The sequence below is a fragment of the Gadus morhua genome, chromosome 4 (genome assembly GCF_902167405.1).
Source record: "Gadus morhua chromosome 4, gadMor3.0, whole genome shotgun sequence".
NCBI lineage: Eukaryota > Metazoa > Chordata > Actinopteri > Gadiformes > Gadidae > Gadus > Gadus morhua.
This window is the reverse complement of record NC_044051.1, coordinates 19,686,350-19,712,455: the sequence shown is the minus strand read 5'-3', so window position 1 is coordinate 19,712,455 and position 26,106 is coordinate 19,686,350. Positions and strand designations below refer to the sequence as shown.

Below are 26,106 nucleotides of genomic sequence, written 5' to 3'. Positions count from 1 at the left end.
AATGTTCATGCTCTTTAAATGAACAAATAAATAAACCCATCCTCTCAACTAGAGTTCTGTCCACCAGCCTATATATATGAATAGCTATATCTATATATATTAGTGCTGTCAGTTCAACGCGTTATTAACGGCGTTAACACAATCCAATTTTAACGGCGTTAAAAAAATATCGCGCGATTAACGCAATTTTTTTTTATTATTATTTTTTTTTGGCTCAAAACAAAGAAGCAGTAGCCCGACTGCTATGTTCAAGGCAGTATGCTTGTATGTTCATCGTTTAAGTGCACTATAGGCTTTTTTTTTGATCAGTAGGATATGCCAATGTTGTTATCAATAAAAAAACATTTGCACAAGTCAGGCCGATGCACTTCTCCATGTTGATAAGAGCATTAAAATTAGAAAAAATAATGAGACAAAGAAATCAAGGGATATTTAGCATAGAAAAAAGATGTGTGATTAATCGCGATTAATCATGAGTTAACTATGGCATTAATGCGATTAATCGCTTGACAGCACTAATATATATACATCTTTCTCTCTCGTAAATTGTATTTGTAGCTTTAGTAAATCATACGCAGACCATAATATTTTGTTTTTTAAAAAGCCACTGGTATTTAAGACGAAATATCAGGGGCGTTGCTAGGTTTCTGAAACATCCGGGGCTTAGCCCAAGAGGGAATAGGACAGGCAAATTTTGTTGTATACTTTATTGCGCATGCACATTTATTTTCATAATGCTTTACCTAAATAAAAAAAATAGGCAGGTAATTACATTGAATAGCTACCTGACTGCTGCTTATCCCCAGACATCTAAAGTTCCATTCAAGTTATTTAAGAGTAAAATGAATACAAGTGAGACAGACCTTACATTACCTATATCAGGGGTGTCAAACTCATTTTCACAAAGGGCCACTAATCACACTAAGGGCCGACATGGAGTTTACTGACATGCCTTCTTTTTAATCCAAAAAGTAAAAATAACATATTTATGAATATATTGTATACAACCTGCGTAGAGGGTCATAAAGGCTAGCAGGGCTGTCACTTTTTATTCGAAGTTCGAATATTCGTTCGAAGGTGGGGTGAAAAGTTTGAATTCGAAGTGTAATTCTCCATTCGAACTGCGTGTGCTGCCGTCTCATAAGAACTTCAGACCATTTTAAGTAGTCTGCTTTCGATCCAGCAGAGGGCGCGCTAAAATTGTATATCAGTTTGACCTGTTGCCGACCCTCTTGGCCTGGCTATCTGTATCGAATAGGGATGTCCGATATTGGCTTTTTTGCCGATATCCGATATGCGATATTGTCCAACTCTAAATTTTCGATTCCGATATCAGCCGATACCGATGTCGATATTTGGGTTATTTTTCCTCAAACCTAATTTAGGTAACATTACATATCTCCTGTTGTGGAATTAACACAACATGCATAATGTTATTGTGATGCCCCACTGGATGCATTCTTGAATGCAACAAGGCTTTCCAAATGTTAACATTGTCTGTGCAAAATAAGAAAAATACTTCAACTTAATTTAAGGGAAAAGTGCCATGTTTATTTTTATTTTTTTAATGGTCTCAGACAACAGTTTGGATTACACTCTCCCTGAGATAATCTTGACAATGCCCACAACAAATAGGGCAAACTTGACTTCCCAAATGATAAAACATTGTACCTGAACAACTATATGCAACATAGCAGTATGTTTCTTTAACTAAAACTCAATAACCTTAATTGAATAAATGCACAAATATGAGTCAATTACAATGTGCACTGTACTGCACAATTTTGAAAACATTTATTTGAGCTATAAAAAAATAAAAAAATAAAATAAAATCGGTTTTCAAGGCAAAGAAAATCCGATACCGATATTGACAGATATTACATTTTTATGCTAATATCGGGCCGATAATATCGGACACCTCTAGTATCGAATGTTGAATCAACATTCGATACAGATAGGCCAAGAGGGTTTTGAAACAAAACGTAACTGAAGAGAACGCGAACCGAGATACAGCTATTAAAAAATTGCTATTAAAAATGGAGAATTGCGAGGAGTACAATGCTGAGCGGACCATACCGACACCATCACATTTAAAAAGCAGCGTATGGAAGCATTTTGGCTTTTACACCGTGGGTGGAAAAGTCACAAACAGAGACAAGGCAGTTTGTCGTCTTTGTAAAAGAGAGCTGTCGTACTTATCGACAACATCAAATTTGCGCACATATCTGCTAGCTTACCACCGAAATGTAGCAGCAGAGGAACAACTGCCGAGCGGAGCAGCACAGAGTGTACAGCCGCGCGAGTTATTGTTAATGTGTAAAAGACAGCCGCACTTGTGTGTCGGAGATTCCTCTTGTTGTGTTTACAAATGTGTTATCAAAGATGTGTTTTTATCCTGTGCTGTTATGAATTCAGTAGGTATACGTGATTTCCACAAGAAATAAAAAGAGCAACATAAAAAATCAAGACTGTTGTCGTGTTCTATGGGGGGGGGGGGGGGGGGAGGGGGGGTCGAATGTATTTGAATGTATTCGAATTAATTATGGACATTCGAAATTCGTTCGAATTTCATTTTTGGAAAAAATGACAGCCCTATAGGCTAGGTTTCATTTCAACATTTTAGGGGACAAATTATAGGTGGGGGGTATGGGGGTGCTCCCCTAGAAACTTTTAAGCGTCAAACACTTAATTTCCTGCATTCTGGTGGATTTTTATTCATCTATCTGTGCCTGCAGATAGTCTGCATCATTTTATAGTGGAAATATTTTTTTTTCTGTGAAGGAAAAGACAACATTCAGGTTCCTAAAGAAACAACTATTATGGAGTATAATGCAGTAAGGCTCTCAGGCATCCTGGATTTTTCAAAACTTTCTGCAAATTCAAAACACATCACATGTTTTGGGTATTTCTTTTTTAATTCGCCTTTTTTAAATTCAAATAGGCCTACTGCATTTCCAGTTGTAGGCCTAGGCTATTTCAGAAACACGAGTAGGCCTAAGATAAATGTCAAGGTTCAATCGTTCAGATAAGATTAAGCAAGTTGCAGATATTGGAAATGCGATGTTGATTAGCCTACTCATGAAAGTGTGTGATTACATAGGCAGTCTTTCCGCACGGAACGGATATTCTCCTCCCAGTTCACTACACTCAACAGCTGACACCACGATAATAGCATATCCAGCACCTTTAGAGTTATTTCTATAACAATATGTGTAGTAGGCCTAGGCCTATTGCCTTCCAATTGCCGATTAGTATATCAGGAAAGATTGCGTTTAACTTTTTTGCTCAAGAGAGATGGAATAGACAAAACTGGAGCGACTGGTCCCAATTGAGACGTTCAAGGGGATCACTGAAGTCGCATTAAGCAAGGATTGCTCGTGTTTTAAATAGCTTTCTTAATTGTCCCATTGGATTTTTTTGATGTATGAAATGTTGTTCTGGTTTTTGAATAAATGAAATAAATATATATAAGGTTAAAAATAATTACATATATATATATATATATATATATATATATATATATATATATATATATATATATATATATATATATATATATATATATATATATATCTCGCATCAAGTCGGATCTAAAATACATCTATAAATGAGGGCCTGTGCCTTTAAATAGGCGCTCAGCTGGATCGATGTGAACACGCTGCGATCCAAAGAGTAGGACGATGGCCACATGATGTTCCGGGACTGGTAGAGAATGCCAATTGGCACAAATTTGTGTGCCATCCAAAATATCGGACATTCTTTTTATTTCATTCGAGCTGACAGTGAATGCTGTGATCCATGAGGATAGAGGCAGGCGGCTCCCCGGAACCACGACGGACTCTCTCTGCTCATCCTTCCGAGAACCAGGACAGCGATGTAACCCGAAGTCCGGCTGCACCGAATAAACCGCTTGTGTATGAACAGTGAACATGCCGTCGCGGATGTGGAGTGTTGGTTTGCTGATGTGGTTCGCACTCTGCGGGTTCATTTACATTTAGGGGATTTTCCTGACGCTTTAATCCAAAGCGACCTACAACCATTCATTCACACAGCGACGGCGCAGGGCGACAGCACAGCTCATCAGGGTGAGTTGTCTTGCTCTGGACCACCTCGACACCGAGCCAGGAGTAGCCGGGGATCGAACTAGCAACCTTCAAGTTACCAGTCAACCCGTTCGACCTCCTGAGCTACTGTCGCACCGGGCCATGTGATTCAACGGGGACCCGCCATCCATCCCGACGGAGCGGCTCACGATGCCCAGGGCTCTACGGAGGCTGGTTCACTTTATGGTGTTCTGCCCTCTGTCGAAGGGCTTTCAGGTACGGACAGATAATAATACGCCATTTTCAAAATACCCCTTCTATAAGGCTGCTATCCACGTGTCAGTGGTCGATATGCTTCAGGCATTAATGAATAGGCTGCCCGACATATTCTAGTGCTCCCATCGGAGAGATGCTGACATCGATAGTGATGGACACTTTTTAACATAGCCTACTGATACCCATCTCCATGTATCTAACATAGAGCCAGACCATATTAATGTGTTTAATTAACTTAATGTATTCCTTTGTGAATACAATTATAGGCAAAAACGTGTGAGATCGTATATACTGTAGATGCCAACCATACTAGGATTTTTGCATTCAGGGGGAATTTATGACTATTTCAGTCCCCATGTAAGTTTCCCTTCCAAGATTAGATGTAACCCTTTTAAATCTCTGACGTCTTGGGGGTGTCCCCCTTTCCCCTAGTCAGTTGCCTTCAAAACAAACCATTGCAGATGTGAAACATCCATCATTCCATGGGGCTAAGTCCCCCAAAAGGTCAAGTCCTAGACTGGCCCCTATTTGATATTCATGATCTCCACGCCTTCATTATTTATATCCTTCATTTTCCCAGAGTCGCCTCCCAGCCATAAAGGTGAAGTACCTGCTGTTGGCATGGCTATGCATCCTGGGGGCCAGCTGGGTGGTCTACATGCAGTACGCCTCCTACACTGAGCTCTGCCGTGGACACGTCTGTCAAGTGGTCATCGTAAGTTATACTGGTGAACTTTAATGAACCTCTAAGTGCTTTACAGGGGTATCCTAAACAGTAGGCTAGATATTATGCACCCGATTGTCTAAAGTGAATGCATGTGTAAGAGTTATTTGAGAAAAGTTATAGGCAGGTTGTAAATTAATTTCAGTTCAAGTATAAAAAAGCAGGGAATTAGAAGCAATTAATTGTGAACAAGCAAGGATCACTGTAGAGCAGCACATTAGACAGATGCGTACAACATAAGATATGGCTCGACCTACAGCTCACAATTAATGAGGGTGAGAATATCTCCCTCATTAATAGTGGCATAAAGTAAATAGGCCATAAAGTAAAATCCCACAACATACTGTGTGTAGTGGACACGTATCCAAATCCAACTCTTTCTCCTTCTAACATGTCTTTCCTTCTTAATAAACCAATCTGCTGTCCACAGCAGTTTACTGACCGATCAGGGAAAGCAGGGGGTTTCACATGACTAAATTTAGACTAGATGGATCTTCTTGGGACATTTCCTGTGGTTAATGGCACTTGTTTCCTGTTTGGGTCTCCAGTGTGATCACTACAGGAGAGGAATCATCTCTGGGTCAGCCTGCAAGGCCCTGTGTGACCAGAGGACTCTGACCCTGCAGAGGTGCCTGTCCACATCCCCTGCTTACCAGGTACACAAACAAGCACATGGAGCACACACACGCACATACACAAGCACACACATGCTCACACCCACATACGCAGACGAACACGTACGAAAACACACGCATACCACACACGCACACACACACACAGCCACATATATAGCGCATCCATCTCCAAACGGACAACTCCGAGAGCTATAATCAAAAGTGTGTTTATTTACATTAACCTCATGAGAACCGGACGGATGCAAGGTGGGGCTTACTACATGAATCTTAGTGGGTACACATGTTGCAAGGACACTGAATGACGTATCGGTGGCGGAGGTGGTTCGCCTCGCCCCACCCACCTTCATGCTACATGTAGGTGTACGATGGCCAGTGGAAGGACCGGCCCGTGGTGATCAAGTGTGGGCTGCAGGAGAGCCTGAAGGCGGAGGGGGCTCCGGACCCAGGACTCAGACCGGAGACCAGCCTGTTTGACAAGCCCACCCGCGGGACGTCCATGGACGAGTTCAGGGAGATGCTCCATAGCTTCTTCAAGGTGCCTCTCTTCCTCTGTCTCTGCAGATATTACCCTTAAATGTACACCGGATAAACATTACACAAAGTCAATTATAACACTATTTAAAATATTTATTCTGTTCACATTCAACACAAACGCTTAACCAGCTGTCTGTGTCTCCCAGCGCACACTCAATACAACCGCACCCCTGTAGAGAACATCAGGGGAAGTGAAACTGGGGGATGTCCATTGCATGGTCAATGATGCATGGTTAATGCCAGGGGCCCTCAGCTGCTAGAACAAAGGTCATTAGTTGAAACGCTTCAACATGTATAGAGGCAGGTAGTCACGTTATTGTGTCTCAACGCTGAAAGGCGCTATCGTACATACAGTTGAGGGAAGCAGTGAATTAATGTTCTGGTCAAAGCAGCCAGTCTTTATAGTAAACCTTAGTGTGTAGTGCAGGGGAAAAACGATCCTATTATTAGCAAGATGTGCTTTTTGAAAAGGGATACATTTACACACTGGCTGTTAAAAGGGCGTCTATGCAAACAAACATTGAGAGCAGTTACTGTTATCTTGATTTATTGCTTTAATATTAGATTGCTAAAAACAATTTCCGTGTTTGGAAAAAGGCTTTATGTTACTTTAACTTCCATCAATAAAATTGTATTGAATAATATTTACATTTACATTTAGGGCATTTAGCAGACGCTTTCATCCAAAGCGACTTACAATAAGTACATTTGTCATAAGAAGTGAAACAACATATCGCTGTCAGTACAGTAAAGATGTTCATAGAACCAAGTGCAAGTACTAACAATCGCTAGGCTAACCCATTCCCTGTGTACAGCAATGATAGCAGCTACTGCAGATGCTACACAATTGAAGATATGAGTATTTTATGATATTATCTTTTTTTTCAGCAAAGGTCTTTACAAGGTCATTATTACAGTATATCCTGATGAAATCACACATTTTAGAGTTGAATAACATGGTTGTCACCACTATATTAAAGGAGAATTCCGGTATTTTCAACATCGAGCCCTCTTTCTTGTTTGTCTAGGAGGAAATGGAGTGGTTAACACCGAAATTTAGAATATTGGTCCTGTATTTGGCTAATTTCGAATCACCCCTGCCTGCTTCACAACGGCTGGCTAAAACCTGTCCTTAAAACACCCCTAAATGTTCTTAAACGGAAACGGAAAGGGGGGGTGGTTGTAGTCTTTTTGCTCGGTTGTAGCCCTACTGTTGATTGAACCGATAGAACTGAGCGAAAAGACTACAACCACCCCCTTCCGTTTCCGGTTCCAGTCCGGTTTCCGTTCACATGGATTTACAAAATGCCAAATAAAACACGACAGAAACTGTATTTCGCTACGATACTTGATAAGGAACAACGAACACCACTGACTGCTCGATGAGTTTCACATTTCTGAGAACAAACGTTTAGGGGTGTTTTAAGGACAGTTTTGTGAATTCACATAGCCAGCCAATGTGAAGCAGGCAGGGGCGATTCAAAATGAGCCAAATACCCGAGACAGGACCAATATTCAAAATTAACCCCTAACCTCTATTTCATCCTAGACAAACCAGAAAGGGGGCTCAATGTTCAAAATACCGGAATTGTCCTTTTGACATTTGTTCTTCTCGCAGATGCTTATACCTAACATAACAGGAAAAATAAGGATAGTGCTGCACAACCATAGTTTAAAGACTACTACATATTGCACTGTTACGGCCTTACTAACATACTGACGGTTTGAAACCCTGCACCCCTGAAGTCCAACCTGGGTGACCAGCCGTCCCTCAACGCTCTGGTGGAGCGGGTCATCACACTGGCCGACGTCACCCGGGACGGCAAGGTGTCACTGGCCGAGGCCAAGTCGGTGTGGGCCCTACTGCAGATCAACGAGTTTCTCCTGATGCTAGCGCTGCAAGAGAAGGAGCACACCCCCAAGCTGCTGGGCTTCTGCGGGGACCTCTACGTGACGGAGCGCGTGGCCCACAGCGCCCTCTACCGGCTGGACGTCCCCAGCTACCTGCGGCCCCTTGTCCCCGAGGCGGTGAGCTCCGGCCTCAACCGTTGGCTGGCCCCGGCCTGGCCCCGCCGCGCCCGCATCACCATCGGCCTGCTGGAGTTCGTGGAGGAGATCTTCCACGGCGCCTACGGCAGCTTCCTGATGTGCGACGCCAGCCCACGGCAGGTGGGTTACAACGGCCGGTACGACTGCCGCATGGCCGACCTGCGCAGCGTGGCGTCCGAGGCCACGGTGCGGGGGTACCTGCGCGGGCGGCGCTGCGAGACCAACGCCGACTGCACGTACGGCCGCGACTGCACCGCCACATGCGACCGGCTGGCCAAGCAGTGCAACCTGGAGGTGGTGCGGCCCAACCTGGCCAAGGTGTGCACGCTGCTGCAGGACTTCCTGCTGTCCGGGGCACCAGCAGAGCTGCGGCCGGACCTGGAGAAGCAGCTGCGCACCTGCGTGACGCTCAGCGGCCTGGCCAGTCAGATGGAGGTCCACCACTCGCTGGTGCTCAACAACCTGAAGACCCTGCTGTGGAAGAAGATCTCCAACACGCAGTACTCGTAAGACACACGCCAGCAGAGGGGTGGGGTTAGGGGCTGGGAGAAGAGACCTGGTCCTGTAGGACCGAGAGGAAGCACTGCAAGGACGTTTTTTTTGCAGCAGCAGGGTGTGACCCACTAACGTTTGTCAGTGGGATTTTTTCTGGTTGCCAATGGTCCATTATCGGCTTTTACACAAGACTATGAATTAGATGAAACTGTGAATTTATTAAATAAAAGCAGAAGCCTCTTTCAAATGTGTTTTTGTTATATGCTTTGTGTTGTAAAGCTTAGTATTATGTCAATCTATTATTGAGAGGGATTTTGCCTGTGTTTGAAAACAAAGAAAATAAATATTTGGTTTTCTGAAATAACCAATTGCCCTGGTTTTCGCAAATACATTTAAATTTGAAATATTATTTGTTGTGGAAACATCAATAGGTTACTAATGCATGTTTTACTTGCACTATGGTGCAAGGGATATTGTTTTAGATCATAAAATGGTCATTTTCCCTAAGATCTTGATACAGTTTAGGACAACTGAGCATTATTAAGTTAATAAGGGTTGAACCTATCACACAACTAACATTTTATGACCAGGGTAAAAATACTGAAAAGCCCATTTGCAAATTGAGCATATTACATGTATTTCTGGCGATTGAAGAAATGTGAGGGCCTTCAAAAGGTCAATGTCTACTACTTGATTGCTATTGAACACAAGATACGATGCAAACAGTTTAAGCTTGCTGCAAGCCTTATCAGGAGCACCAACCCCAGTAGGCTTGTGTCCAAGTCCTTCATTTTCAAACAAATATTTGATAGGGTTTCATTGACTATCGAGTAAGCTCAAAAGCAATCAATTGGAGTAATTTTGAATAAGCTATTATATATAATAGGAAGCCCCGGTATCATATTTCTTGGTTCTGAATACAACACATTCACATTTCAGCCACCAGAAGTCATTTTTAATCAAGAAAAAACATTGCTATGGATGGAAATGTGAATTTGAACACTTGAAATTACTATTCTAACCGTCAACTTAGGACAACTTAAGAAAACATAACCGTAAATTCTGAACAAGAAAACTGATTTTATTGAGTAATATTCAGTCTTATACGTTTCAGACCAAGTGACAAAGAAAAAAGAAAGTGTTGAGTAGAAGGACATCTGAGATTACTATTTACAAACCCGAGCATCCACCGTTGCATATCTGCTGTATAGCATTCAATCGCAATACAACATCCCAAAACCGAATGCCGAGGCTCAACAACTGAACGTGACAGTAAGATGAAATCATCATCAAACCACCTAACCCGCAGTAGAAGGTCTTGACCTTAGCGAGGCATCATTCAAAAAGCAAACAAAATGTGTCTCAGTCCTGGGGCTCACGAGCTCTGTGTGGGGGGCGGCGGCGGCGTCATCAACCCGTGCAGCAGCTCCATCTGCCGCCGCTTGTCCTTAGCCCGGTTCACCGTTATCTTGAACAGGCGGCAGTACAGCTCCATGGCAAGGGGCGTGTCGTCGTTGCCGGGCACCGGGTAGGTCAGCAGGCTGGGGTTGCAGTTGGTGTCCACCATGCCCACCGTGGGGATGTTCATCTTGGCAGCGTCGCGCACGCCGACATGCTGCTGGAACACGTTGTTGAGCGTGGACAGGAAAACCACCAGGTCAGGGAGCCTCACGCCGGGCCCGTACTGGATGGGCGCGTTGGTGAGCAGGCCGCCCTGCCAGTAGCGGGTGTGGGCGTACTCGCCACAATCCCTGGCCGTGCTTTCCACCAGGTGGCTGAACTGGCGGCGGCGGCTGACGAAGAGGATGATGCCGCCGCGGTACGCTACGTGGGCCGTGAAGTTGAGCGCCAGTTGAAGGTGCTCCACGGTCTGGTCCAGGTCGATGATGTCCTGGTCCAGACGGCAGCCAAACAGGTATGGCTGCATCAGCCTCGGGGGGAGAAAGAGATAAGGTTCTGGGTTCAATCCGTGAGCTCTTCATCCGTCAGCGAGATAGCCTAACATCCACCAAAATGAAAAGGAGCCTATACATTCAGGCCTTGGCAAGTAAGTTGCTACTGGCTCCTTTTTAAATTCTGTAAATATCACAGATTCCCTCTCATTTTTGCTGACATAATAACTACGGTTACATGAACAGTATTAGTCAACCATAATTGAGTGATCTTAGTGGGAAGCAATTTTATCTTTCGGTTGTAACCATAACAGCCAATGCAGTGAAATATTCCCTTTTTCTCACAATTAAATACATCACATACAAAATACCAAACAGCTAACCGAAACAATTGTTTTTGAGAAAGCAGCCTACCATTTCCCCCAAAACCTCGGATTTGTAAAAATCCTCATACCTGTGTCTGCATCCTTTTTTGTGACCAAGGTGAACTCTTGCATCGAACAAGTCTTTCAAAGAGAAAAGCTCTGACAGGCGGAAGAAGTCTTCAGTCTCCAGTGGCTGGCTCAGGATTTTGTCTAGATAAATAACACAGTATATTAAGAGCAGAATCATCGCCATGTCATTTGTGTATGATGCTAACCGGGGTACTGTGTACTATGTTTACTAAGTGTACTATTTGTACTAGGTGTACTGTATACAACGGGAATATGTGTACTAGGTGCACTATGCGTACGTCTCAAGTAACCCAGGAATATGCTCACCTGTCGCGTTAATGTCCGCTTGGATCTGAGGCGACTTTATTTGTGCTGCAGCGACAGAGAGATGCCCATGGCTGGAGCACCCGACTGGTACAAATCGAGGATTACATAAAGCCCAAATACCTGGAAAATAACAGAACTAAGGACATGGTGGAGAAGCACGGCGCTAAACTCAACCTGACCACAAACATGCAGCTACCGAACCATGACACACATTGTTCACCTTACAGACGAGTTAAAGGTTTCATTATCCTTACTAGACAACGGTGGACATTTGATCACAAAAGGTATATAACGCTCACCTTCAATAAAATTACATATCATACCTTTCGTTAAAACTCGGGCGGCCATGCTTGCTGATGTTCCCACCCACAGAAGGTCACAGCGTTCCCAATGTCTGTGTTGCCAGATTGGGTAAAATTGGGCAGGAAATCTGACCCAATCTTCTTGCTGCCATTGGTCCGCGAGGTCCCCGAAATGACGTAAAGCCTGTGCGCCGTTACACGCGACGCTTCTTTGTGACATCACCGTTGAAAATGGACTACACTCATTACCTATTAAACCTATTACACAAAGACTACACTTCCCATATAATCGAGCATTCAAGAACAAACGTAACAACTTTATTAAGTAATACACTATCAGCCACTGACACAAGCTAACTCGAAGGATGTCCGCCGAGAACGTGTATAAAGGGGATTTTGTTTGTGACAAAAACATGGTAATCGTTTGAACAAGTGTAAGAACGCATATTCAATATGGGCAAATGCATTGTGTCTACATTTATTCCTCCGCTTGCTCTCTACATTTCTGAGAGCTCAAACAAAATAACAAATCATTTGTTGGAGGTAACCATGGTCCTAACACTGTGTAGTCATAAAGCTGCATCAATATCATTTAGAATATGTATAACAAAAAATTGAAAGTAAAAAAAGTGTCTTCACTGAAAAAATAACATAACATTGAATGAAACCCGAGTTCTGCTATGTCTTCACTGAAATAAAACGTAACATTTGATGAAATCCGAGTTCAGAACTTCCTAAACAAACTGTTAACCTTTAATTTTTTTTTAAACCTAACCTTGAATAATTTGCATTAATTTCAAGGCTTGTATACTAACGTGGTGTGCACTTTTCTACACACTCGAACGGATGAACGTAAGCTTTCTTTTGACATGCTCCAAGGTCTTGTTCTGTGAAATGAATCAAATTAACACAATTACAATCTTCAGAAATTCCAAGGCGATTCACAGAAACTGTGGACGATGAGAGTCAGACAATTTCCATCGTCGGACTATAAGAAAACCCCTAGAAGATCGAGAAAATACTTTTAAACTCTAAACTGCCATGCACTGCGGGATAACGGATGCAAAAATACTTAATTGCAATAGTGATATGTTGGATTGCAGCTTGGCTATAGTTTTTCTGACTATGTACCTTTGAGCGAAGCCCCTTCCTGTATCTTCTGGGAAACATGTTGCTCCTCTCCCCTGTGGTCAGGGCTATGTAAGGCTTGAGAGGAACGCCAGGATCAATTGCCCTGGCCAGAGACCTGAGCAAGAAGGTGTAGGAGATTAATCAGACTGCACCTTTACTGCTACTGACTATGAAGTACTAGCCCACTGCTATCCCTGCTCTAGGTAGCTTGTCACTTCAGCCAACATTTTTGGTGCAAAATCAGGTAATTAGACATTACATTACTTTGAAAGTGAATTCCAATGATTACAATAGTCAGACACAAATCGAAATCAACCCAAATATATTCTTTCTTAATTTAGTTTATGTAGAAAAAGGCACAATAGTCTAGATGCGAGATTACTCTGTAAACAAGTGTGACCTTACACAAGTAGTCTCCTCCGAATTGTACAATTTACATATTCAAATAGAACCATTCAATTGAAACAGGAACATTTTAAACAAAAGAAGAAAGTCTTAAAGGTGCAGTGTACAGAATTGAGTGGTATCTAGCTAAACAGACTTGGCATAAATGGAATCTAATATTGATCAGCATGTTTTAATAAGTATAATATTACAATCCCATTGTATATTATACAATGTCCCATACAAATAGGAATTGTGTTCACGCCATCTTAGAATAACCCCTCTATATATACATAAGGAGTGGGTCCTCTTCCACAGAGCATACCATGTTGGTCCACCCCGATTGTACCGTAGCCCAGAACTGACAAATGGCTTTAGAGACCGGAAAGTTTTTTTTATAAATGCTACCACAATGCGGAATAATCAACCATCATCTCTATTTTACTTGTAAGCTATGACCTATAGTTGCACGTACTAAATCACAAATAAAATGTATGAATCTATTAAGGAACTTCAGTCCTTGAACCATGGCGACTCAATTCTGTTGTTGACGGTAACATAATTTTTGCTTCTCCTACGTGGTAGGAAATTGGAAGGGGGGGGGATTTCATTGGCGTGATCTGTAACCTCATAGGTAGATGATACTATATATTACATCCTGCATTTTTTAATAGCATAATCGGTAGCCAAACCCACATTTCAGAATGATAAACAATGAATATTTTTTATCCACTCTTTATTGCAGTCAGTTGAACTTAAAAGATACAGCTATGTTTTTTTTTCTTTCATTTGAAAGGATTAAAGAGAGGAAAAAAAACACTTTATGCAAAATATTTACAAAAACTGGCAATGCACAGCATATTCAGCAAGTCTTTTTTTTGATAAACAAATATAAATAACTTTTCACATAGGAAATTCAAGAAAACATTTATAGGACCAACATAACAGAAGTTAACACACTGAAAGTCAAAACTAGTAGAGAGAGAGAGAGAGTGAGAGAGCGAGAGAGCGAGAGAAAACAAAGATTAGGACCCGGTGACACTCAACAATTTTAAGTTACAGAGAACTGGTCTAGGACCAGCAAAAAGGTGACCCTTATATTTCCATTCCTTCCGATAAACCCTTAATAAAAAACAGAGACACTGTAAACAGAAGTAAAGACTGTGATGCTTCACGTTAGTAGAGTTGATAATCCTCCTTGCCTTCCTATTTTGTGTTGCATTGCATTGTGGGAGGGAACACGTGTGATGAACAGATTTATAAGGCCTTCTCTATAATTCAAAAGGATTAATTGCTATAGATTTCTAGCATTAGTATTTCATCAAATTAAGATTAAGGCATCAGCCCCATTGAAGTACCAATTCGGGTTCACTAGATCCAATGATTCCCAAGGACAAATTATTTGGCCCAAAGTGAAATAAAGGGAGAAAGATTGTAGTTAATAATATTTTGTTATTGTAGCCCATCTCGCGACATTTACCATTAGAGGATATGTGATGACAAATGTAAGTTAAGTTACAGTGGCAAACCGTTGAAAAGGGAGGGACTAACGGCAGGTAAAGAACAGGTAATAGCAAGTTATAAGTAGGATCGGATAGTATAGGTTATAAGTGGGCCTGTTACTAACTGTTAGCTTGGTGTTGTACAAGTTCACTCCATTGACTGCTTGAGGAACAAGTTTATACTGACAACGAAGCTCAGCTAATAGTTCAGATGGTGTACTAAAGGACTGCAACCAATCTTACATATATACTGTAGGATGTATGATATGACAAATTTAAACTTTTTATCGTATATACCAGCTGATCCTCAATCGTTTTCTCCTTTAGGTTTCATCAAATGCTCTTCTCCGTAGCTCAACATAGTCAAGCAAGCCCAAATGAAATAAGCCTATATTTTATAAAAGCCAGTCTAATAAAAAGTTACAAAAAACAGTGAATTGCACAGTGAAATGCTATTACTCCTGTGTCTCTGTTAATGACCCTAAGCCATACATTGTTGTGCATTTGAAATGTGAATTATTAATCCTTTTCTTCCTCTGTAGGATCAATGTTTGCTGTGTCATAGAACAGCAATTACTTCGATTTTAACTTGGGCTAATCTCGAGAAGCAATTGTTCCAATTGTTTTGAGTCTGGAAGTCTGGAAAACCTATTAATGGTATTGGCAAAATAAACTGCACACCACAAGGGAAGGTTATTGCTGGTCAAGGCTCAATGATAGTCAAATCAAAAGGCAAATTAAGTCTCCTAGGCTCGAGGGGCTGGGATGGGGGGAGGGGGTAACTTCTATGGCGACGAAATTCCCTTTGATTCCTATAAAAATCAAATTGATACTTGCTTACGTCTAAGTGGGGCCCACTCATCTAATGAGGGTGTTTCATTTTGGCTAGAGATGCTAGGTGGCTGTGTTCATCGTAGTGGTGCCTGTACTTACATCGAGGAAACTCCCCGGGTCTTCTCTGTTTCACGCCTCTCCTCTAGCTCACAATCTGTCTCGTCTACAAAATCTTCAACCTCCATCTTTACTGACTGCACTGCCTTCACAGCGGACGCATACTCCTCCCTTCCTTCATTGCCCCTGCTGGTCAGCTTTTCTGCTCTCCCTTCGCTCATGGGACTGGCCTGGACCCAGACCTTGCCGCTTCTACGTGTGGGGTCTAGCCTGGTGAACGCACCCTGGTCCTGTTCGCTAGGAGGGGCCAAGCGACTCTCCCTCTCTGCCTGACTCTGCTTCCCGGATGAGAGTCCCATCATAGGAGACCTCCCCAGGCTATGTTTTGTGGCAAAGAAAGGGTTAGGCACAGAACTAGACATTGGGTTTACAGGTGTCTCTGGGTAGTGGCGAATAGGCGAGACCGGTTGGCTGTTTCTTGCGGATGTCCATAGAGTGACAGGTGTGTGTGGTTTGGGGTTTATCCTTGCCCTGTGAAAAGGTGTTGCTGCTGCTGCTGCTGCTGCCGTCTCGTTCATACTGGAGGAAGTGATATGGGAAGAAGGCTGAATGGCAAACACAGGCCTGGTGTTCTTGATGGGGAGTCCCAGGCTTTGACGCCACTTCATAGCGTCAGAGAAGGGCTGAACGACGCTGGGACTAGTAGCCGGCCGAGCTCTTGCCTTTTCCAAATGAGAATTAGAACTGGCATGACCACTCCCAATGGAAGGCCTCAGCTCCTCTCGCTTCACCACTCCATCTGTGTGCTGCAAAAGAGAAGGACTACAGGACAGGAGAGACGGGTGACATGTAGTTCCAATCGTCAAAGGAGTCATCGAAGACAGTCCGTCCTCACATAACTTGCTTTGAACGTCAGGTAGGCGAGTGTTCTCTGGTGTTGGAATTTCAGCCAGCTGACTTTCCAATTTAGTCGCTTTTTCTGTTAACTGCTTACTGATGCTGCCATAGATCGGCCGATCCTCGTCCTTGTTTCGAGTCTCTGTGGGGATGACCTTTGCCTTTTCAGCCAGGAATTTCCGGATCTCCTGTTCAATGCTGTCATCGCTGTCTACTGAGCTGTTGTCTTCAATTCCTTGAACAGCACTCTCACTAGTATAAAGCGACAAAACATTTCCACTTCCTGTCCCTTTTAATTGGTCTGTTTCTCCTGCTCCGCCATCATCTATTCTTTTGATAGTTTGCTTCTGTTGTGATGGGCTCTTCCTACTCACTTTAGTCTTCTCGCTCATATCCCTGTTTTTGATGGGAGCTTTCTTCAAAACCACCCTCTTAGAAACAGGGTTGAGTTTTTGCTTTTTTGTTGGAATGCCGTCACAGGGCTCAGGATCCTTGAGGCACTTCCTTGATTTCAGCTTCATGTCTCTCGTCTTTCTTTTCAACTTCTTCTTAGTCTTGAGCAAGTCTTTTATCGCCGTGTCCAGGTCCTCGTCACTATCTAGAGAGCTGCTCTTGTCTCCTCCCCTCTCAGTCTTGTCGAATTCAACAGAAGATGGCGACAGCTCCATCTGGTAAGATACGAGGGAACTTGATCCTTCCCCGTCTTTCAAAGCAAGCTCATTCATCCTTTTGGGGCTTGTTACTGGCTTCTTGCAGTCTTGCGATTTCAGTTTTCTTCTCTGAGTAAGTGACAGTCTCAGAACCTTTTTCTGGATTGATTCTGGTTTTCCCTTCGCCATATCCGGCTCATTCAAGCTGGCTGGCAGTGAGGAGAGCGTGGCAGTAGTCTGAGGCTGTTTCTGCATTTGGGCCTTCTGCTCAAGGAACATACAGATTTCTTGTTCAATTCCGTCTTCACTGTCTATGGAACTGTCACTACTTCCACCCGCGGTTGTAGAAGGGCCCGATAATGTCTCATTTGTATTGAAGCCGTCAATGCTGACAGTAGCAGTGAACGCTGCAGGCATTACAGCCTTTGAAATATCTAAAATTGCCTCAGCACACATGAGCTCTGCGGGTGTGGTCTTTGTAGTGGTTGGGGAGTGAATCTTAAAGGGTTCTTCTTTTAACAGAAGTGTCCCATTCCCATTACTGTTCGAGCTGCCAAATAGTGAGCTCTTGGGTAGGAGAACAGATGACAGAGGGGGGCCAGATTGCAGATTCTTATTTTTACTTTTCTTTTTGGATTTAAGTTTGTTTATTTTTTCTGTGTTTGAACTACAGAGAGACTGCAATGGTGACTTTATACTAGGCCTTTGCTTGAGCAAAAGTGGTTTGGGCACATTCTTTTCTTTCAATTGCTCGCGTTGGTAGCTGCGAATGGCCTCTTCAATCCCATCATCACTGCTACTGGAGTCAGTAAGGTCTTGTGATGTAAAGGAGTTGCAGGCTTCCTTGCTTCCAATCTCCTTGTCTTTTTTCTCCAACTGGTACTTTTGGATGGCCTCCTCAATCCCATCATCACTACTTGAGTCCAGTGAATCCTTCTCTGTTTTGACTGGGACCGGGTCTTTTGCTTTTTTATCTAAGTTGTTTTCCATTACTTTTTTGGGTTCTTTGGATAGCACACTTTTGGTTGTCATACTTTTTTCCATTTTCTTAACGGGGATGTCTTTGAAGGGAAGGGAATTATTTTTTGTCACTGAACTCTGAACTGGTGCCATGGGGGTTTCAACTTCAGTGATTTTTGAAAACTGGTGGTTGGCACTTAAGACTATATTGCTGTCGGAATGTTGTTTACAAATTTCAGGGACAGGAGGGGTTTTCCGATGGACTTTTGAAGGGAGAAGGATGTTGGATGAGGGTTCTTCATTGCGTTTATGTCCGTCCTTTTCCTTTAGGTACTCCAATATAGCTTCCTCAATCCCTCGGTCCACACTGTCATCACTGTCCGAATCCTGGCTCTCGGATTTGACTGGAAACACTGATTGCGTTTGTCGGGATTCAGTACCAGAACCTGTTGATGATTTGGCTCCTACCAAAGGGCCCATTCCAAACTTGCAGGCCTCGAGGTGCACTTCCTGTCCTTGCGGCACGTTTCCTACGATCTCGTCACCCATGTCAATGGAGGACTGGGTGCTCCTCAAGCTTTTAATGATCATCTGGACCTTATCCTGGATGTTGGCGTCTCCGGTCGACAACTCACTGTCAGAGCTGTGTAAGCCGTGGAGGCTAAAGTCTGGGGGTGGGCCACAGGTCCTCCATTCTGTATGAGTTGCTGCAAATGGAGGCACATTCATCAAGTACATTCTAGTGGGCCGGGGTGGGATGAATCATGGGAGTGCTGAAGCCTCCACTCAGAGTCCCATTGTCCAATCTGTGAATAGAAAAAGCATAAATATATAAATATATACACCGTATAACATGTCTTGTTTTGTAAATCAATAAATTGATGCCTTTATTTACATTCGTGTCTCTACATGTCCAAACTTATACATTTGTATTTAATGTATGGACAGGTTCTCTATCCTTATTGTTGTTTCGTATTAGACATGCAAATGTTAAACAGACATTGCCAACGACTATGACTATGTATGCATTAGATAAGGTCAATGATCATGATGAGGAATTGTTTATACCTTAATTGTAAGTAGATAGTGTCTGTCTATTATCGACTCAAAGAAAGGATCATCTTAAATGTATTTCATATTGTATGCTAATAGTCTTTGTTATAAGTTGTGCTTTAATTCCAATATTTGTTTGTGGTTATTCTGCAGCTTTTCTAACGTTAGCCGCAACAACGATTATATGCTATGTAATACAATACGTTTTTATACACAATACTGGCAGTGGTTTATGTCACCTACTGTATACTGTTGATGAGACCCGAGTATAATTATTGTTTTTGAATGGCACAAAAATTATATGTGAACTCAAGAATGGCAAATCAACAATCACCACAATATGCCCCTTGCCTGCTGATAAATAATCTTTAGCCAACCTTAGGTAATAAACCCATACATTAACCTAAATGGTAGGGTACCACTAATGGTATTCTTTATCTGTGATGATTAGGTTCCTAAATAACAATGGGTAACTAAAATTGTTGCTACAACAGGGAAGAAAATATAATTCGAGCTGGATGAAAATAGGGCAACCATGTAACCGAGCTTATTCAGGCACAGTATAACCATGTCAAGTTGGCATTGTATGGCTAAATCAGCCAAAAAGGGGATTATAGCGTTCGGTTGAGCGAAGTGCCGAAGAAAAGCACCTCGGTTATGTTTGCATTTAGGTAACAGTAAAATTATTATTATCATTAGTTAGACAATCTGCTGTAACGTTAGTTCATGGAAGACAATGATCTAGCTGGTTGCGATCTATCTGGTTGAGATCTATCTGGTTGAGATCTAGCTGATTGAAATCTAGCCAGATCAGATCTAGCCGGTTCAGATCTAGCCGGGGTGTACACCTTGCTCCCCTCCATGCTCGGTGCTCACCAGTCCACCAGGAGAACATAGCGGCTATGAGATGCATTCAGTGCACAAACCTACTCCAAGGCAGTCGACAAGTCATCCAAGAGTTAAGCTTAAACGCAAAACAAAGTACACATTTAATTGAATTACAACGAAGCCCAGAACCCTAACCCAGCAGCAAAGAACAATCCGATACGTAACAAAACGAAATAAAATAACGTTAGACAAAACCCCGTGCGGCGGGGTGTAATGTTGTGTTAAGTTCACGTTAAGTTTGTTTGACAGCATATCCACCGAGCACAGAAAGTTTCGTGTGGCCAACATTAATGCCGCGTTGTTCCGTGTTACATAACCCGTCGTTTCGTTTTCTGCCTTCCCCCCGACAGACTGCCCGCCTCGCTGCCGCAGAGCGCCGCCGCCTGTCCCCGTAGCGCTCAGCCGGCTCAGGGCGCACCGAGGCCCGGTGTGGGGCTGCAGGAGACTCCGCAGAGCAACCATGTTTCTCCGTAACGGCCATACTGGTAGCTCTGCGATACTGCTCGATTACGACTCAAAACGGAGCCAATGCTCGTGAACAGTTGGTGTACGGCGTTAGGAACCCGATATTTAAAACATGCTGAACCCACAGGACACATTGACAACACGACCATGCCCATTCGGGGACTTGGAAGACACTTGCGGGGCCTGCCTTACTGCAAGCCCGGCATTTTTTCCCCAACCGAAGAAAGGCTTTTGTATTGTGGCGAATACTTAGCATGTAGGCTCTCTGTTGAACATATCTGATAAACACGAACGATTCCGAGTACCACTTACCTTACTATGGTGCAAAAAACGGTCCAATGAAATGAAATTGCCCACAGCGTTGCTGTATATATATCGGTGTATGCTCAGTAAAACATGTCGGTGCTCCGGTCCACACACCGCCGCGGACACGCGCCTTCCCTGGAGCTCCCGGGGTCGAGTCCCCTTCCTGGCTGCTGGCTGTCGGGCAGTCCGTGCACACTGACTGTTCACCATTGTGTGCCACCCACAACATCTTGGATGATTATCTGGTTATCTGTGAATGACAATTAAGAAGCATTGTTATTTTTTCATTTTAATTCTAATAAATGCAGAAACTATCAACATGAATGATCGGGGTTTTTTTGTATGCCAAACTTGGTTTACTTAGGCTACTTATAATAGCTTTATTTAGGTAATTATAATGGACTGTGAACTTGTGTGTAGACTATTATAATACCACGTTAAATATTCTATTCTGTTTTGTTTGTTTGGATAATAGTATTGATATTGTATTATATAAGTTTGTATTACTGTTGTGTTATACACCTTGATCCAAAGTGAGAACATCCAGGCTGGGCATTAAAACATGATCAAAGAACAAGACACTGAAAGGAACTGAATAAATATCTGATCTAACGTAAAACCTTTTCGTTAGGTGGTAAGCCAACATTTTCCCTACCTATTTCTGTTGCAACACCACAGGCCTTCAAACCCTTGATAAAACATTGCTCTGTTACGAGTATGGACCAAAACATTTCAGGTGTTTAGAATCCCCCCAACCTGTACATGAGGGAAAAGACTCAAATACAGGTCTTCGTATGTAAATGTAGAAAGGAGAGAATGTTTATGGTGGTGAGGCCTGTGGCACTTTTTAGATCATGGCACATTGATGTATTCCTCCTATGTTTCTCGTGTGGGGGAAACAGAGGCGAAGTGAGCACAAAACAAATATAACTATCCACATGGTGTGTTTGTTTGGCAATGGTGATGTTACAGCTTTATTTTCAGGTGTGTTCAAGCCAGAAATACTGTTGGGTCTCCAGGTTACTATCGATTGCACCTCCTCTAATTAGCATTTATCCCTGTAATGCACTCATTTGTTTGGGTTTATCTGAAGGACTGAGACATCCCCTTATTAAAAAGATGCATAGCTGAGGTAGGGTTAAGCCAATATTCCAAGACATTGATTCTTCTGGATAATGAAACTAAGAAAGGGCAAACTGGTCCACATGGTTTCTTGTTAGAAGACTATCATTCGAGCTGCCAAAGGGTTGATACGTTTCTGGACAGAATATTGATCACAAAAACGTTAAACCCTCTTGCACCGGTGATCATGTACTCATTTTGTAAGTATTTAATCATAATTATACAGTAGCCTACTCCATAAACGGCCTATATTGAATAGGCCGTAGAAAACAGTACCCCCATATATACTTACTGTAATGCATACATGAATAAATATATAATGTGTCTTAAAACAGCAACTGAAAAAGCGTCATTCAAAAAAAACGGGAGCCCTAACCCTGCCAGTGTTAATTCTCTTCTAGTTGAACTTGGTGGCACCATTCCGTGCTACACAGTGTATATGTTTGACAACCCTTTCAAACTGTAATGGCCTTGAGGATCACAACATGGTCTCTTGTATAGGTTCATTTGACAAACCCCACAACTGTAAGAACCCAAAAGTGTGTCTCTCTTTGTATCATGTGAACTTTTGTTTCTCGTGATACCAGAAACAAACAGTGTTGTAATAACCAGGTAGTATCAGGAGGACACATTTCAAAACTTTAACCTTTGCTTAACTTCATGGAAGTCAGTTCAGAGTTGGAATAAGCTCTCCCTTGACTTTAAAACCCCAATCATGGCCAGGTCCCTGGACTCATCTCTCCGGTCCGCCCAGACAGCCCGTCTGGACCGACCTCTTCCTCTTAATAGGTTCTCCAAATTGGCTTCTGTCCCTTCAACCCTTTTCTTCAAACCTATTTTAACTCACTTTTGACCAAAGCACCCGCTGAATTGTTGAAACTTAGAAGAAATGGAAAGGATGAGAGATCCACTGGGACACATGCAATTTAAAATGAAATGTTTGAAACATGAATGTGTTATCGTCATCCATGCCCCGATTGATATTATGCTAACAATAGATAGATAGATATAAATTTGTTCAGTTTCAATGGCATGGTAACTGTTCATTTTAAATTGGATATAGGCCCCATGGCGTGTGCAGACATCATGTAGGCCTATACATTGTGGAAATGTGATGCATCCTCCTTTTTCATCAATTGCTATCAAATATGACAACTAAATATGTGTTCTCATCTACACGTTCTGACTTGAGGAGGCTAGGGGACTAAACCGTAGCTCTTCACTTGACATTTTGTTCTGCATTCGGGGCAACTAGAGTTTATGTAATAAATCTTGTTTGTCTGTTATTTATTGCACCACAAGATGGCAGTGTTGATCTGCCTAAAGAAAGGAAATACATACGAGCGCTTGGCCTGCAGTATTGTTTCGAGAACCGCACCTCCAAACAACTTCCCAGTCGATGCTGCGCTTCCTTTGGTCCCCTTCAATACAAGTGTGAAGTCGATCGGAACAACGAAGTATTAGTCCCATGTTGCTCACATCATGTATGTATGTATGTATGTATGTATGTATGTATGTGTGTGTGTGTGTGTGTGTGTGTGTGTGTGTGTGTGTGTGTGTGTGTGTGTGTGTGTGTGTGTGTGTGTGTGTGTGTGCGTGCATGCATGCATGCATGTATGTATGTATGTATGTATGTATGTATGTATGTATGTATGTTACGTATGTATGTATGTATGTATGTATGTATGTATGTATGTATGTATGTATGTATGTATGTATGTATGTATGTATGTATGTACGCTATGGAGGGGTATACTCAAAACTTTTAAACAAACGAGATTAACTATTTACATGTGCAAAAACGCAAACATATTCTTTATTTTACTGACCACTTGTTTTTTTATCCCGCAAAAGCCTCCTAAGGACAGTTCCTCTGCGAGAGACGCAGAGGAACTGTCTTGTTTGCGAGAATATGTTTGCGTTTTTGCACATCTCATCTCATCTCATCGTCATCCGCTTATCCGGGGTCGGGTCACGGGGGGAGCAGCTCAAGCAGGGGGCCCCAGACTTCCCTTTCCCGGGCCACATTGACCAGCTCTGACGGGGGGATCCCGAGGCGTTCCCAGGCCAGTGTTGAGATATAATCTCTCCACCTAGTCCTGGGTCTTCCCCGAGGTCTCCTCCCCACTGGACGTGCCTGAAACACCTCCCAAGGGAGGCGCCCAGTGGGCATCCTTGCCAGATGCCCGAACCACCTCAGCTGACTCCATTCTAAGTAAAGGAGCAGCGGCTCTAATCCGAGTTCCTCACGGATAGATGAGCTTCTCACCCTATCCCTAAGGGAGACGTCATCACCCAACCCTCATGACCATAGGTGAAGATAGGAACGAAGATCGACCGGTAGATCGAGAGCTTTGCCTTGCGACTCAGCTCTCTTTTCGTAACAACGGTGCGGTAAAGTGAACGCAATACCGCCCCCGCTGCTCCGATTCTCCGGCCAATCTCACTATCCATGGTACCCTCACTCGCGAACAAGACCCCGAGGTACTTGAACTCCTTCACTTGGGCGAAGGACTAATTTCCTACCCGGAGTAAGCAATCCACCGGTTTCCTGCTAAGAGTCAGGACCACATCATCTGCAAAAAGCAGTGACGAGATCCTCAGACCACCGAACTGCGACCCCTCCCCACCACGACTACGCCTTGATATCCTGTACATGTATATCACAAACAGGATTGGTGACAAGGCGCAGCCCTGGCGAAGACCAGCACCAACTGAGAACGAAACTGACTGGCTGCCGAGGACGCGAACACAGCTCTCGCTTTGGGAGTACAGAGATTGGATGGCCCTGAGGAGAGACCCCCTTAGCCCATACTCCCGCAGCACCTCCCACAGTTTCTCCCGGGGGACCCGGTCATACGCCTTCTCCAGATCCACAAAACACATGTAGACCGGATGGGCATACTCCCAGGCCCCCTCCAGGATCCTTGCGAGAGTGAAGAGCTGGTCCGTAGTTCCACGTCCGGGGCGAAAACCGCATTGCTCCTCTTCAATCTGAGGTTCGACTATCGGCCGAACCCTCCTTTCCAGCAACTTGGAGTAGACTTTACCAGGGAGGCTGAGAAGTGTGATACCCCGGTATTTGGCACACACTCTCTGGTCCCCCTTTTTGAACAGGGGAACCACCAACCCGGTTTGCCACTCCTTTGGCACTGTACCCGACTCCCACGCGATGTTGAATAGGCGTGTCAACCATGACAGCCCCTCAACACCCAGAGCCTTTAGCATTTCTGGCTGGATCTCATCAATCCCTGGGGCTTTGCCACTGCGGAGATGTTTGACTACCTCAGTGACCTCCACCAGGGAAATTTACGACGAAACACCATCAATCTCGACATCTGCCTCCAACATAGAGGGCGTGTTATTCGGATTCAGGAGTTCCTCAAAGTGTTCCTTCCAACGTCCGACGACCTCCTCAGTTGAGGTCAGAGTCCCATCCTTACTGTACACAGCTTGGATGGTTCCCCGTTTCCCCCTCCTGAGGTGCTGGATAGTCTTCCAGAAACACTTCGGTGCCGACAGAAAGTCCTTCTCCATGGCCTCTCCGAACTTCTCCCACACCCGCTGCTTAACCCGAGTGTCCAAAACATGCGGCCTCAGATCAGATGACACGATCACGAAATCGATCATCGATCTTCGGCCTAGGGTACTCTGGTACCAGGTACACTTATGAGCACCCTTATGTTCAAACATTGTGTTTGTTATGGATAATCCATGACTAGCACAGAAGTCCAATAACAAACGACCGCTCGGGTTTAGATCAGGGAGGCCGTTCCTCCCCACCACGCCTCTCCAGGTGTCTCCATCGTTGCCCACGTGGGCGTTGAAGTCACCCAGCAGAACTACGGAGTCCCCTACTGGAGCCCCATACAGGACTCCATTCAGGGTCTCCAAGAAGGCCGAGTACTCTGAGCTGCTGTTTGGTGCATACGCACAAACAACAGTCAGAGTTGTCCCCCCTACAACCCTTAGGAGCAGGGAGGCGACCCTCTCGTCTACCGGGGTAAACTCCAACACCGCGGCGCTCAGCCGGGGATTTATGAGTATCCCCACACCCGCCCGGCGCCTCACGCCCTCGGCAACTCCGGAGAAGAATAGAGTAGAGTCCAACCCTATAGATGTCGCTCCTGGAGCGTTCTAGCCCCC

At 43.6% G+C, this 26,106-nt stretch overlaps 3 protein-coding genes and 1 long non-coding RNA gene across 5 annotated transcripts; 1 reads left to right on the top strand and 3 right to left on the bottom strand.

Annotated features, from left to right (window-relative positions):
- The first annotated feature begins 3,622 nt into the window (after nucleotides 1-3,622).
- Nucleotides 3,623-9,120, top strand: dipk1b (divergent protein kinase domain 1B). Its single transcript, XM_030354952.1, has 5 exons — nucleotides 3,623-4,319; nucleotides 4,900-5,034; nucleotides 5,592-5,699; nucleotides 6,037-6,213; nucleotides 7,959-9,120. The coding sequence occupies exons 1-5, from the start codon at nucleotides 4,254-4,256 to the stop codon at nucleotides 8,769-8,771; spliced, it is 1,299 nt and encodes a 432-aa protein (XP_030210812.1). The 5' UTR covers nucleotides 3,623-4,253; the 3' UTR covers nucleotides 8,772-9,120.
- Nucleotides 5,869-8,382, bottom strand: LOC115542626 (uncharacterized). The gene is made up of 2 exons (XR_003976581.1): nucleotides 7,965-8,382; nucleotides 5,869-6,247 (listed from the first exon to the last, which is right to left on the bottom strand). It is a non-coding gene; the product is annotated as an uncharacterized LOC115542626 (long non-coding RNA).
- A 692-nt stretch (nucleotides 9,121-9,812) lies between the features above and the next one.
- Nucleotides 9,813-11,880, bottom strand: mrps2 (mitochondrial ribosomal protein S2). 2 transcript variants are annotated; one of them, XM_030353830.1, is made up of 4 exons: nucleotides 11,733-11,880; nucleotides 11,410-11,529; nucleotides 11,103-11,223; nucleotides 9,813-10,687 (listed from the first exon to the last, which is right to left on the bottom strand). In XM_030353830.1, the coding sequence occupies exons 1-4, from the start codon at nucleotides 11,755-11,757 to the stop codon at nucleotides 10,132-10,134; spliced, it is 822 nt and encodes a 273-aa protein (XP_030209690.1). In that variant the 5' UTR covers nucleotides 11,758-11,880; the 3' UTR covers nucleotides 9,813-10,131. The 2 variants fall into 2 exon arrangements, with proteins under 2 accessions (XP_030209690.1, XP_030209689.1); XM_030353829.1 differs by having other exon boundaries at nucleotides 11,709-11,863.
- Nucleotides 11,881-13,945: 2,065 nt separating this feature from the next.
- On the bottom strand, nucleotides 13,946-21,057 carry ppp1r26 (protein phosphatase 1, regulatory subunit 26). Its single transcript, XM_030353828.1, has 2 exons — nucleotides 20,845-21,057; nucleotides 13,946-18,932 (listed from the first exon to the last, which is right to left on the bottom strand). The coding sequence occupies exon 2, from the start codon at nucleotides 18,862-18,864 to the stop codon at nucleotides 15,658-15,660; it is 3,207 nt and encodes a 1,068-aa protein (XP_030209688.1). The 5' UTR covers nucleotides 18,865-18,932; nucleotides 20,845-21,057; the 3' UTR covers nucleotides 13,946-15,657.
- Nucleotides 21,058-26,106: the final 5,049 nt, after the last annotated feature.

What these genes read in the sequence shown, in the direction of transcription:
- dipk1b (XM_030354952.1), top strand. Translation starts at nt 4,254, where the DNA reads ATGCCCAGGGCTCTACGGAGGCTGGTTCACTTTATGGTGTTCTGCCCT. An exon ending in CCACATCCCCTGCTTACCAG is followed by an intron (nt 5,700 to 6,036) that starts GTACACAAACAA and finishes TGCTACATGTAG; the next exon opens with GTGTACGATGGCCAGTGGAA. An exon ending in TGCTCCATAGCTTCTTCAAG is followed by an intron (nt 6,214 to 7,958) that starts GTGCCTCTCTTC and finishes GCACCCCTGAAG; the next exon opens with TCCAACCTGGGTGACCAGCC.
- mrps2 (XM_030353829.1), bottom strand. Translation starts at nt 11,757, where the DNA reads ATGGCCGCCCGAGTTTTAACGAAAGGTATGATATGTAATTTTATTGAA. An exon ending in GATATGTAATTTTATTGAAG is followed by an intron (nt 11,530 to 11,708) that starts GTGAGCGTTATA and finishes GTTATTTTCCAG; the next exon opens with GTATTTGGGCTTTATGTAAT. An exon ending in AGCGGACATTAACGCGACAG is followed by an intron (nt 11,224 to 11,409) that starts GTGAGCATATTC and finishes TTATTTATCTAG; the next exon opens with ACAAAATCCTGAGCCAGCCA.
- ppp1r26 (XM_030353828.1), bottom strand. Translation starts at nt 18,864, where the DNA reads ATGTACTTGATGAATGTGCCTCCATTTGCAGCAACTCATACAGAATGG.